Source organism: Lithobates pipiens, unplaced genomic scaffold, assembly GCF_037356315.1.
Source record: "Lithobates pipiens isolate NorthernLeopardFrog02 unplaced genomic scaffold, aLitPip1_a1.2 Scaffold_1, whole genome shotgun sequence".
NCBI lineage: Eukaryota > Metazoa > Chordata > Amphibia > Anura > Ranidae > Lithobates > Lithobates pipiens.
Genome location: NW_027507685.1, coordinates 191,466,868 through 191,480,656, shown reverse-complemented (window position 1 = coordinate 191,480,656; position 13,789 = coordinate 191,466,868). Strand labels below are relative to the sequence as shown.

At 41.8% G+C, this 13,789-nt stretch overlaps 1 protein-coding gene across 13 annotated transcripts in view; it reads left to right on the top strand.

Moving 5' to 3' along the window:
- Positions 1-13,789, top strand: part of HUWE1 (HECT, UBA and WWE domain containing E3 ubiquitin protein ligase 1) — a 226,822-nt gene that overhangs the window by 105,370 nt on the left and 107,663 nt on the right. For 12 of the 13 annotated variants that reach the window (XM_077479218.1, XM_077479208.1, XM_077479201.1 and 9 more), the window contains exons 29-38: positions 180-365; positions 479-695; positions 1,005-1,127; positions 5,165-5,402; positions 7,563-7,793; positions 8,223-8,345; positions 8,848-8,943; positions 9,408-9,677; positions 9,767-9,919; positions 13,644-13,771. In XM_077479218.1, coding sequence (XP_077335344.1) covers positions 180-365; positions 479-695; positions 1,005-1,127; positions 5,165-5,402; positions 7,563-7,793; positions 8,223-8,345; positions 8,848-8,943; positions 9,408-9,677; positions 9,767-9,919; positions 13,644-13,771 — 1,765 coding nt within the window. The remainder of the gene's footprint in view (positions 1-179; positions 366-478; positions 696-1,004; positions 1,128-5,164; positions 5,403-7,562; positions 7,794-8,222; positions 8,346-8,847; positions 8,944-9,407; positions 9,678-9,766; positions 9,920-13,643; positions 13,772-13,789) is intronic. The other variant, XM_077479195.1, reaches the window with a different exon arrangement.

Genomic DNA, 13,789 nt, shown 5'->3' with positions numbered 1-13,789 from the left:
GAAGCAGCAATGCTGTAGTGATTAACTTCAGTAAACTACTGGAGAACATTTTACAATGAATAGAAAAAAACATTTTTCAGTGTCAGTTAATTTATGCCTACCATGGCAACATAACCGTCATAATATTTAATCAGTAATTACATTTTCCTGTTTACATTTTTTTTTATTCATTATTTTAGAAGGGGAGGTTGAAAGCTCAGCTGCCAGTGAAGAAACCACTGGACTTTTAGAAGGTATTGGGCTGGATGGGGATACCCTGGCCCCCATGGAAACTGATGAACCAAGCACTTCCGACCCCAAGGGTAAGCCCAAGATCACCCCTGCGATGGCTGCCCGTATTAAACAGATCAAGCCGCTACTGTCGGGTAAGATAGAATAAAGTAGCACAATAAATGTCTGGCTCTCGAAGTTTCAATATAACAGTTTTCTGTTATTTAAAAAAAATTATATATATATATTTTTTTTATTTTTTATTAAGCTTCTTCAAGATTAGGTCGTGCTTTAGCTGAGCTGTTTGGACTCCTGGTTAAGCTGTGTGTTGGATCTCCTGTTCGGCAAAGGAGAAGTCACCACGCAGCAAGCACCACCACAGCACCCACTCCTGCTGCTCGTTCCACTGCTTCTTCTCTCACCAAATTGCTTACCAAAGGCCTTTCTTGGCAGCCTCCTCCTTATACCCCTACACCTAGGTTCAGGTAAGTGAAGTATATTGAAATATGTTTTTGAAAAAAATACTCTTAAGACACATAGACATCAAAATATTTAGTGTTTATTTTTTTTATTTTTTTATTCTGTAATTTTTAAGTTAAAATGATTCTTGATAACTTTGTGTAAAACTAATCTGGATCCCATCAGGAAGCAGGACGCCTTTGTAATTGAGTGACTCCTTCTCTTTAAAGTGACAGCCTAATATTTTTGAAAGAGTTGGTTTGCAGTGCTAGCCTCCATGAATTTTATTATGTTGCTTTAAATTAAGACTGTGTTTACTTTGCTTTTTTAATTAGGTTAACATTCTTCATATGCTCTGTTGGCTTCACGTCTCCCATGCTGTTTGATGAGCGTAAATATCCTTATCATCTGATGCTACAGAAATTTTTATGTTCCGGTGGGCACAATGCACTCTTTGAGTAAGTAAACAATCTTTATTCATTTTCTGGTGTCTTCAGAGAAGTCATGATGCTGCCAAACCTGAGTTTAGGGAGATGTATAAGAATTTGTACCTATACTGGTAAAGTGCTGCTTACAGAAACGCCAATAGTAATTTCTGTACCCCTCCAGCTTTGAACTATCTTGCTTAAAGTGGTTCTGCACTCAAAATACAACATTTGCCCATTCTGTTGCCTATAGTTAATATATCTCATAATGCCACCTGTTTTTTTTTTTTGATTCACCTACCTTTTGTAATCTTCAGTACTTTATTTCAAACCCCTGCGGCGATGGGCGGTCTCTTGCGGGGATCAGCGTAATTTCCTGTTGGAGATCACAGGAGACAGTGCGGCTAATGCACCCGACATCTCGTGAGATTTCGGGTGCTACAGCCGACATCTCGCGAGATTTCGGGTGCTACAGCCAACATCTCGCGTGATTTTGGTAATTACAGCCGAGATCTCGCGAGATCTCGGCTGTAATTACCAAAATCACGCGAGATGTTGGCTGTAGCACCCGAAATCTCGCGAGATGTCGGCTGTAGCACCCGAAATCTCGCGAGATGTCGGGTGCATTAGCCGCACTGTCTCCTGTGATCTCCAACAGGAAATTACGCTGATCCCCGCAAGAGACCGCCCATCGCCGCAAGAGACCGCCCATCGCCGCAGGGGTTTGAAATAAAGTACTGAAGATTACAAAAGGTAGGTGAATCAAAAAAAAAAAACAGGTGGCATTATGAGATATATTAACTATAGGCAACAGAATGGGCAAATGTTGTATTTTGAGTGCAGAACCACTTTAACTTGTACAAATCTATTGGTGCTAGTATATATTTATAGTTTTGGAAACACTGGGGTGTTTCTATTGGCAGTTAGCTAATTGATACATTTTGAGAGGGGGATTGAAAGCTTTTCACAGTGCAGTTCTTCTAAATATTTCTCTTTAGATTTGTAGATATTTTAAGTGCTACTTGGCTCACTTCACAAAAGTTTTAACTGAAGAATTGGCATCCTTTTTTTTTTTTTTTTCTTAATCCTACAGTTAACCATGTAACCATTCTTGCACCCAGCAATCCTCAGGTCTAGGGATGAGCTCAGGCGTGTTCGCATGGGACACGTGTAAAGCCCGCCAGGAAGTGAGCGCAGCGCTGCACTAATCACAGGCAGTGAGACATTGCTTCGATGTACGGCTGCAGAGATCGGGCAATGTCTCACTGCCTGTGATTAGCGCAGGAGAATTCTTTCCCCCTTGTCCCGTTAATTTGCAACACGTTCAGGAAAGACTTTGGTAAATTCGAATAGAAAAAAAATATTCACATCAGTTCTGGTTGGCACTACTGGATCAATTTCACAGGTTAAACTTTCTAAATTAACAAAGGAAACTGTGCTGCTAGTTTGGCTGTCCCAAGAGAAGTACAAATACAATTGCTAGAACCTGAAGGTTAATGTGCCATGAAAATGTGTTTAATTGGCTTGAACTTTATTCTTTATATGTTTAATATAAATATTTACTTTTATATACGAATATAATTTTTATTTTTGCGCAAATTTTCTTCTCTGCAGCAACTGATCGCTTATGTTTATTGGTTGATGAATAAATAGCCCCTATCCCAATGACTTTTGTATAATTAAAAAATTGGGTCTGTTTTTTTTAACCACTTCAATACAGGGCACTTTAGCCCCCTTCCTTCCCAGCCCAATTTTCAGATTTCATCGCTCTCGCAGTTTCAATGCGCGGTCATGCTACACTGTACCCAAATGACATTTGTATCATTTTGTTTGCACAAATGGAGCTTTATTTTGGTTAGGGCTGCAACTAACGATTATTTTCATAATCGATTAGTTGGCCGATTATTGTTTCGATTAATCGGTTAATAACCTTTAAAAAAAAGTGGCTCAAATTGACATTCATTTTTAACCACAGTGATGGGAAAATTTGGAAATAATAGAAAACTTCTTAGTCAAAGGAATTTTCAGACAATGTATGTGGTTTTCGTTCAGAAATTACATTCATTTTAAAAACAGAATGTTAAAAACAAGTGAAAATTTCAAACAAAATCCTTTCATTCAGCGAATGTAGAAAGATTTTTCGTCTGAATATTCTCATCTGAAAATTGATCCATGTGGCCAGCATAAGGCTCGGTACACACCTACGCAGTTTGCTTTTGATCTTTTTCTATAGTGCTTTTTGCTGTACATTTTGATTTTTTGTGCAGGTGATTTTACTGAAATTTGCATTTTATTGGGCAGAAAACGCAAATTGCTGCAAAAACGCATTACATGCTTTTCTGCAGCTTCTCCATTGAAGTTTATTGAACCAATAAAGCACCATTTTACGTTAAAAGTCCCTGACCCTTTCAGATGTGAACCCATAGTAAACCATGTAAATGAACTGTAGTGCATTTCTGCAAAAAACACCAATAAACACATAGATGTGAACCAGGTCTAAGACGTTTAGTAACATAATGGGGGTTAAAAAAACTAAAACAAGCCCTTTATAGTAGAAAAAAGCAGATAATCCGACTGTAAGGGGTCCATTTTTTACTGTAATTTGTGAAAGTAATATTTACAGTAGCGATTTGCTCTTTTTTGTACTATAAAGGGCTCTTTTTTTAGTAAATTTTTTTTTTAACCCCATAATGCTACTGGCCGATTAATCGATTATGAAAATAGTAATCGATTAATTTCATTACTGATTAGTTATCGATTAGTTGTTTCAGCCCCAATTTTGGTGGTATTTATTCACGACTCCGTTTTTTATTTTCTTGCGATTATAAGCGAAAAAAGAGCGGAAATGTGGGGGAAAAAAAACTATTTTCTTTCCTTTTTAAAAGAAATTCAATAAAATCGAATTTTGACATAAATTTAAGCCAAAATGTATTCTGCTACATGTCGTTGGTAAAAAAAAATTGGTTAAGTGTATAATAATTGGTCTGTGTGATCACGGACATATGCACGCAAATGATCATGTACATATGTGTGCAGGTGATGAGACATATGTGTGCAGATAATCATTGGGACATGTGATTTTAGTGGGACATATGTGGGGGACATGTTTTTATTATTTGGGGACATTGCGTTTACACAGTGTGGTGACGTGTGTTTTCAATAGACTGGTGATCTGTGAGTAAAAAGCTGTAAAAAAAACAGCTCATACTCGCTGATCACCAGCCGGCTGCAGCGATCCGCTCTCCTCAGCAATGACTTCCGTGTGAGGAGAGGAGAGCCGATTGCCTGGCAACCGGCTGTTTACATCACATGATGGCTGTGATTGGACACAGCCATCATGTGATCAGGAGGGCCAATCACAGAGCCATCCTGCCGATCAAAGATGCGTCATGTCTGGGTGACACGAGCGCATCGGGATTGCGCCGCTGCGCGGGAAAGTGTGCACGCGATCCCCCTACTTCTGAAGGATGTTCAAGAATGTCCACTCAGTAGAAGTTGTTAATAACATATGTAGGTAGTTTTACACCTTTTCTGTCTTGGGCTTCATGTACAAGGGGACATTTTTACAACCTCTCCTCAACGATTTAACTTATACGATTAACAGATATTAACCCACGTTTAAAATGTCAGTTTTTCCATGTTTTCATACCATGTTTAGCTGCATTTGTATATAGAAGCGTTTCAAAATAGCCAAAAAATGGAAAATGCCTGTAAACAAAATGCCTGTAAACATGTTACCACATTTGATGTTTGAAATGCCTCTAAACACAGCGTCTGAACTAAGACTTGGTTCCAAAAAATGCCTCTAAATGCAACTGCCTAGAAACTACTATAAACAAACCTGTGTATATGTACTGATAAGATTACCTAGAGGAGAGTTCAGGGGCAGTTGCAACAAATGCCCAACTGCTCCTAAATGTCTGTTTACCAGCAGCAGTGTACATGAGGCCTAACCTATACCATCTTTAACGTGTTGAGGGAAAAATTGTATGACTTTTTTTATTTTGTATGGTCTTTTATGTAGTTATTTTGATTTGTCTGCTTACTTTTTCTGTTAAATTTAATTTCAGAACATTTAACTGGGCCCTTTCTATGGGTGGAAGAGTACCAGTTTCTGAAGGTTTGGAGCACTTAGACCTACCAGATGGTACTGGGGAATTTTTGGATGCATGGCTCATGCTGGTGGAAAAGATGGTGAATCCTACCACGGTTCTGGAGTCGCCACACTCTCTACCTCCCACCAAGCTGCCTGGAGGACAGAACTTCCCTCAGTTTAGTGCCTTGCGATTCTTGGTTGTTACTCAAAAGGTACTCATTTTTTTTATTATGTATAACATAGCTATAAGGCCCCTTTCACACTGGGGTGGGAGGTGCATCGGCGGTAATGCGCCTCTATTTTTAGCGACGCTTTACCATCAGATTTGCGGTAAAGCGCACTACTAGTGGCTAGAAAGGGTTAGGAGCTTTGCCGGCAGTATAGCCGTGGTGCCCCATTGATTTCAATGGGCAGGAGCGGTGTATACACCACTCCAAAGATGCTGTTAGCAGGACTTTTTTTTTTATTTAATTTTTTTTTTTTTTTTTACCGTCCTGCCAGCACACCGCTCCAGTGTGAAAGCCCTCGGGGCTTTCATATTGGAGACAAAGCAGCGGCTGTTCCAGGGAGCCTTGCAGGCGCTATTTTTAGCGCTTGCAAAAAACGCCCCAGTGTTAAAGGGGTCTAAGTTTCTTGCGTAAATTATACAATGGTAGACCTTGCAAGTTTTGATCTGAACTTCAGACAGATCTAAGAAGCACAAATTTATGTAGTTATGTATCTATAAATTAAAATGAACCTGTGGCCAAGCTATGCACATACATTTTTTTAGTATGTGTGTGTGTAGGTGTGTGTGTAGGTGTGTGTGTGTGTATATATATATATATATATATATATATATATATATATATATATATATATATATATATATATATTCATATTCTAAAAAATTAGTGACAAGCTGTAAATTATCCGAATACAAGCCCTCACTGAGTGCTGTGGCTGCCGGCATTGTGGAGCCATTCATCTGCAAGTTTCAGAACAGGTACTGTAGTCCACTTCTAGTGTTTTGTGTCAGCAGGTTGTGTCAACATAGGAAGGCTGCTGAAAAAAAAAAAAGCTAGATTGGACTACAGTATGTCTGTTATGAACTTTGAAGATGAGTTGTTCCACAGTGCCTGTAGCTCCTGAGGTCAGTGAGGGACCCGGAAGGTTTCACCCCCTTCATGACCAGACATTTTTTACGATACGGCACTGCGTTGCTTTAACTGACAATTGCACGTTCATGCAACACTACCCACAAATAGAGCTTTCTTTTGGTTGTTTGTTGATCACCTCCACGGTTTTTATTTGTGCTATAAACAAAAAAGGCTGACTTTCTGCTTTAAAACATACCAAATGAAAAAAAAATTCTTTATCAACTTAAGCCAATTAGTATTCTGCTACAGATTTTTGGTAAAAAAAAAAATCTGAATAAGCGTATATTGATTGGTTTGCGCAAAAGTTATAGCGTCTACAAACTATGGGATATTTTTATGGAATTTTTATTTCTACTGGTAATGGCGGCGATCAGCCATTTCTAGCAGGAATGCAATGTTCTAGGAGACAAATTGGGCATGGAGTGACACTTTTTGGGGACCAGTGACACTAACACAGTCGTCAGTGCTACAAAAAAAATAAGAAATTAGGTTCACTATAAATGACACTGACGGGGAAGGGGTTCACATCAGGGGCAGTCAAAGGGTTAAGTGTGCTTGTGGGGAGTGATTTCTAGCTGTGTGGTGGGTGGTTTAACCGAAGGAAGAGGGAGATCAGTGTTCCTGATCAACAGGAACACAATTTTGCTCTTCCTCTGACAAAACGGCGGTCTGCCTTGTTCACATAGGCAGACCGCCCTTCTGCGCTTCCAGTGAACGATCTGCGGGTCCCAGTAGCCATTCAGGCCGCTGGACCCACTGATTGTCTCCCACTGTGTCCAATCACAGTAGGAGCGGGTCACTGACGGCGTGCGCCCCAGACTTCCGAAGAGGACACAGCATACAGGTATGTTTCGCGCAGCTGGGCCGTAAATCGCCATAGCCTTGCCACAGGCTCCCTTTTGGATATGTATATTCATTTCAGCCAGTGTAAGTACCTAAATTTGATTTGGTATTCACTGCTTGCAATCACCTGTATAGCTGCATTTAGACTGGGTTGAGTGATGGGCAGTGTTCCACGTTAATCGGTGAGTGCTACATGCAGATATATTAACAAGAAGCAAGTCCCACACTGTCCAATCAGCTAGTTAGGTTTTAGACCTCTGTAATAACTAAAACACAAAAAGGTACTGGCATCCTCCTGTGTTAAATGTGGGTGTTTTTCTTTTTTTTTTTTTATATATGTGAAATGCTATCTATATGAGTTGTATTCACACTTAATTTGCCTTTTTAAAGGCAGCCTTCACGTGCATAAAGAACTTGTGGAACCGAAAGCCATTAAAGGTGTATGGCGGTCGAATGGCTGAATCCATGCTGGCTATACTATGTCATATACTTCGTGGTGAGCCAGTGATTAGAGAGCGTCTGAGTAAAGAAAGGGAAGGCAGCCGGGAAGAAGAGGGAGGGCAGCCGGATGAGAGTGGAACAAGAAGAGAGCCACAAGTCAACCAACAGCAACTACAGCAGGTGAGTTTTTTTCATTTACCTTTTGCTTATCAAGTAGCTCTAAATAAGTTTGCTTTCTTTTGAAATCCATTTGTGGTCCATTTTATAGCATGGTAAATTTTCTGTTTCACTTATTGTAGATTTTTTGATCATTTGAATAGTGTTTCTTACAGTACTTGCAATAATTGTATCTGTAAGAGCTCACTAAAATACCTTATTTCAGCACCAGTTAGTGCTGCAGAGGGTGAATGTCAATTGTGGCTTCCCATCCTAGCTGGTTGGTGACTCAATCTTACAATATAAAGGGGGTCACATGCAGGCCTGAGGTTGCCATTTGAACCAAAAATTATCTATTTTAAATATAAAATTGCCAGTATTATGTATGATTAGACAGTTTTTAGAACGTACCCTTTCACATTGTTAAACCCCTTTTTTTTCTTTTCCATATAGCTTATGGATATGGGTTTCACACGAGAGCATGCTATGGAATCTCTTCTCAACACAAGCACTATGGAGCAAGCCACGGAGTATCTGCTCACTCACCCACCTCCTCTTATTGGAGGAGTCGTGCGGGTAAGTGTGGCCATCTGGTGCCACCATAGCCTTTTTGGCTTTTCATCAACGTCCGCTTCAGTCTTGCTTCCCTTCTGTTCCCTCATCACATCTCATGTTTCCCTGTCCTCCATTCCAGCCCCTTTCTACCGCAGGCTTCTCCGTGCCACTCTGCTCATGCAGAGCAGACCTATAAGCATCTGCATGTGACAGAGCAGTCTTGTGTTAGTTAAGCGAGGGATAAAATGAGAGATTACAAACTGCTTTCAAACATCATTGACTATTAACATCAGGGTTGGCTCTGTAGTTAGAGAGTTGAATCATTCCCTTCCCCTTTACAGCAAAATGGGTTTCCCTGGCTAAACTTGTAGCAGCTCCCTTCTCACCTTTTGCTCCAATCTTCCCAAACCCATTGGACTCTTAATGTCTTTCCTATTGCCTGTGCATCCTTACTCTCATGCCCTGACCTCCCCATTCTGCAGAGCAGCCCAGCTGACATGGGGTATCTGTTGTTGCTCTGCAGGACTTGAGTATGTCAGAGGAAGATCAGATGCTGAGAGCCATTGCCATGTCGTTGGGACAAGATATTTCTATGGAACAGAGGGCAGAGCTGCCCGAGGTACAGTACAAGATCAGCTGTGGGATTAATGGGGTCAGGCAAACGAAACTTTTCAACAAGTCTTGAGAAGTGAACAGGGTGTAAGGGGCACTGGCTTTTGTGCCTGCGTTAGAAAAGGTTGAGCTCTTCCTTCTCCCATCCACCTGACCAATGTTCCCTTACCCTTTTTCTCCCCATCCACTGTATCCCCAAATCTTCCCCTGCACACAGCCCCCCTCTTTTTCACCTCTGGTGAAACATCACAAGATGAGAGGTATCTCACCAGTATAAAGCATTGATGTTGTTTTTCTTTGTGTTAGTGACAATGACGGTGAGCCACAGGTTTATTAATTTATACTTAATTGATTATGGGTTAGGGCATTGTGTTTTAGCCATTAGATTGAGGTGGGGTGGTGAGGATGGGTCTTTGTGCGGACCTTGGGTTGTTCCTTTACTTTAGAGCCCTTATTTCTACCTTTCTCCAGGAAACTGCGCGTCGAAAAGAGGAAGAGGAACGCAAGGCCCGCGAGAAGCAAGAAGAGGAAGAGGCCAAGTGCCTAGAGAAGTTTCAAGATGCAGAACCCCTGGAGCAGGATGAACTGCATGGTTTTACAGACAGCATGCTCCCTGGCTGTTTCCATCTGCTGGATGAGCTACCAGATACAGTTTACCGTGTTTGTGACCTTATTATGACTGCCATCAAGCGTAATGGAGCGGACTATAGAGATATGATTCTAAAGCAGGTGGTCAACCAGGTCAGACTAGCCTCCATTCCTCAAAAATAAACACTATTTAAAATTTTCCCTCTAAACAGCTATTTAACGACACTATTTGTCTTGCGTAGGTGTGGGAAGCTGCTGATGTGCTAATTAAAGCCGCTCTTCCTCTTACAACCAGTGACAATAAAACCGTGTCTGAATGGATTAGTCAGATGGCAACTCTTCCTCAGGCATCCAACTTGGCCACCCGCATCCTTCTACTGACTCTTCTGTTTGAGGTACTGATCCATTTTTCGTATGTGTTATATTTAACTGCTTGCCGACCAGCTGCTGCATTTTTACTGTGGGAGAATGGCACGGCTGGGCGAAACGACGTTACCCTGTGCCACTTCGCCTTTTGGCCACTAGGGGAGGTGCGCACGATGAGACTGCTGGGCACCCGCCACCGCTTGTGACAGAGTGAGAATTGGAATCTGTGTGTTTAAACACACATCCCATTTTTTTTCAGGGGAGTAGAGACAGATTGTGTGTTCATACTAAGACCCCTTTCACACCGAGGGAGTTTTGCAGGCCTCAAACTGCTGCACCATTGTCTCCAGTGTGAAAGCCCAAGGGCTTTCAAACTGGAGTGGTGCGCTTGCAGGAAAAGTCCTGCCAGCAGCTGCTAAGGAGCGGTGTGTTTACCGCTGCTCCCCATTGAAATCAATGGGGCAGCGCTGCAATACCGCCGGCAAGACGCCGCTATTGCGGGGGTGTTTTAACCCTTTCTCAGCTGCTAGCGAGGGATAAAAGCGCCCGCTAGCGGCCGAAATGTGCCACAAATCTGACGGTAAAACGCTGGGTGGCGCAGTGCGAAAGCCCTCTAAGGCCCCATTCACACCTGAGCGTTTTGTAGCTTGAAGCCTGAAGCTACAAAACGCTGGAGGGGAAAAAAAATCTATTCTCAATGGAGATGATTCACGTCTCCACTCACGCCTGAAGCCGAACGCCTGAAGCTTTTGTCGCTCAAATCTGGCAGATTTGGGCGTTTTTCTTTTTTACATTGGTGACCTTTTGCCCTGCACAAATCACAGCAAAATGCTGTAAAATTGCACGATTTTCTGCCTAAAAATGCCACATTCAGTTGTGAATGGGGCCTTAGTGAGAACACCGATCTCTCTCCTAGACAGTCCCCTTCACCCTACAGTTAGAACATACCTAGGGAACACAGTTAACCCCTTGATCGCCCCCTAGTGTTAACCCCTTTTCTGCCAGTGACACTTATAAAGTAATCAGTGCATTTTTATAGCACTGATTTCTCTAACTGTCAGTGGTCCCAAATTGTCCACCGCAATATAGCAGTCCCAATAAAAATCGCAGATCGCTGCCATGACTAGTAAAAAATGAAAATGTCATAAATCTATCCCCTATTTTGTAGATGCTATAACCTTTGCGCAAACCAATCAATATAAACTTTATTGCGATTTTTTTTTTTTTAACAAAAATATGTAGAATACATATCGGCCTGAAAATGTGCGATATTTATTATAGCAAAAAGTAAAAGATATTGTTTTTTTCCCAAAATTGCCACTTTTTGCAAAAAATTAAAACCGAAGAGGTGATCAAATACCACCAAAAAGCTTTATTTGTGGGAAAAAAAATACATCAATTTTGTTTTGGTACAGCATCGCATGACCGCGTAATTGTCAGTTAAAGCGATGCAGTGCCATATCGCAAAAAATGGCCTGTTCATTGAGCAGCTAAATCTACCAGGGCTGAAGTGGTTAACAGCAGAATTGACCAAGTCTATTGGTAGTTGCTGTTGATGTAACATAAAGGGGTACTTTACAGGCAAGTTGCTGTCATCCCATTCTAGTGCTGCCAGCTTGCCTCATCATGCCATGTGCATGATTCCGATTATAATCAAGAGAGCTGCTGTTTACTTACCTTTATGTGCCTGATTCGCAGTGAATTGATTGCTCAGCGTCACTGGATATACAGTACCTTGCAAATGTATTCACCCCCCTTGGAATTTTTTGTGTTTTGCTGCCTCACAACTTGCAATTAACATGGATTGTTTGAGGATTCATGTTTCACTGAGGGGATGGTGTTCTTTGGGTGATGTGATTTGTTTGGTTTGTGCCAGACATAGCGTTTTCTTTGATGGCCAAAAAGTAAAATTTTAGTCTCATCAGACCAGGGCACCTTCCTTCATACATTTTGGGAGTCTGCCACATGCCTTTTCGCAAACTCAAAATGTGCCATTTTGTTTTTTGCTTAAAGTAATGGCTTTCTTCTGCCCACTCTGCCATAAAGCCCAACTCTATGGAGCATATGGCTTATTGTTGTCCTATGTACAAATACTCCAGTCTCTGTTGTGGAACTCTGCAACTCCTCCAGGGTTACTTTAGGTCTCTGTGCTGCCTCTCTGATGCCCTCCTTGCCCCGTCCATGAGTTTTGATGTGCGGTTGTTTCTTGGCATGTTTGCTGTTGTGCCATGTTCTTTCCATTTTGGTTATCATAGATTTGATGGTGCTTCTAGAGATCAAAGATTTGGATATTTTTTTCGAATCTAACCCTAACTTGTACTTCTCGACAACATTGACCCTTACTTGTTTGGAGCGTTTCTTTAGTCTTCATGGCAGTGTTTGGTTAGTCGTGCCTCTTTCTTAGGTGTTGCAGCCTCTGGGGCCTTTCAAAAAGGTGTGTATATGTAATGACAGATCATGTAGCACTTAGATTGCACACAGGTAGACATAATTTCACTATTTATGTGACTTCTCAAGGTAATTGGTTGCTCCAGAACTTCTTATGAGCTTCACAACAAAGGGTTGAATACATACGCACGTGCCAATTATCAGTTTTAACTAGGGATGCACCGAAATTTCGTCCGAAAATGGCCCTTTCGGCAAATTGCCGCAAGGAAAAACCGGTCGATAATTGAGCCAAAAATGGGGCGGGGGTGCCGCCCATCACGGGAGGTGTATAGCGCAGGAGAGCCGCCTCCGCCGTCTGGTTCAATAGAGCGCCGGGAACATCACAGCTTTAATTTCAATAGCTGTGTGTTCCCCGTCGCATACAGCCCCTCCCCCTTGTTCGGGGAACATTGATAGACAGATCACCCGTCCAGATTGGATGGGGGATCTGTCTATCACAGTTCCCCGGACAAGGGGGGGGGGCTGTATGCGACGGGGGAACACACAGCTATTGAAATTAAAGCTGTGATGTTCCCGGCGCTCTATTGAACCAGACGGCAGAGGCGGCTCTCCTCTCTTTGCTGCATCACTGGCTGCACGAGGGGGGACACAACACTGGCTGCACGAGGGGGGACACAACACTGGCTGCACGAGGGGGGACACAACACTGGCTGCACGAGGGGGGACACAACACTGGCTGCACGAGGGGGGACACAACACTGGCTGCACGAGGGGGGACACAACACTGGCTGCACGAGGGGGGACACAACGCTTATCTCTTATCATGACGCCAGTCTCTGACCACCTCCTGTATAAAAATATTTTTTAAAAACAGTCATTTTCGGTATCGGTGCTGTTTCGGTTTCGGTTTTCGGCCTAGTGTATTTTTCATTTTCGGTATCTGTTTCGGCACCAAAAAACCCATTCGGTGCATCCCTAGTTTTAACATTTCTGGAAAATAGTTTTATGTATATATTTTTATAATTTTACTTCAACTTAGACTACTGTGTTCTGATCCATCACATATAATTCAGATTAAAAAAAATTGAACCAAAGGCTGTAATGTAACAAAGTGGGTAAAAAGCCAAGGTGGTGAATACTTTTGCAAGACACTGTAAGCAACATGGCTTAAAAAATAAAAAAAAAGCTTGCCCTTTTTATAAAAAAATAAATAAATACATTATACATTTGCATTATACTGATTTTTGAGTTGAGCACCACCTTGAGAAAGGTAGCCTGTGCCCCACCAAAACAAATGCCAGAGCTTTTTATATCTTCTGAAATTCAATGCATACATCAACATTTATTTTTCTTTATTTTAACTAGGAGCTGAAGCTTCCCTGTGCCAGAGTAGTGGAAACCAGTGGAATCCTTAATGTTCTGATCAAACTGCTAGAGGTCGTTCAGCCTTGTCTGCAGGCTGCTAAGGAGCAGAAGGAGGTTCACACACCTAAGTAAGGCTCCCTACAAAG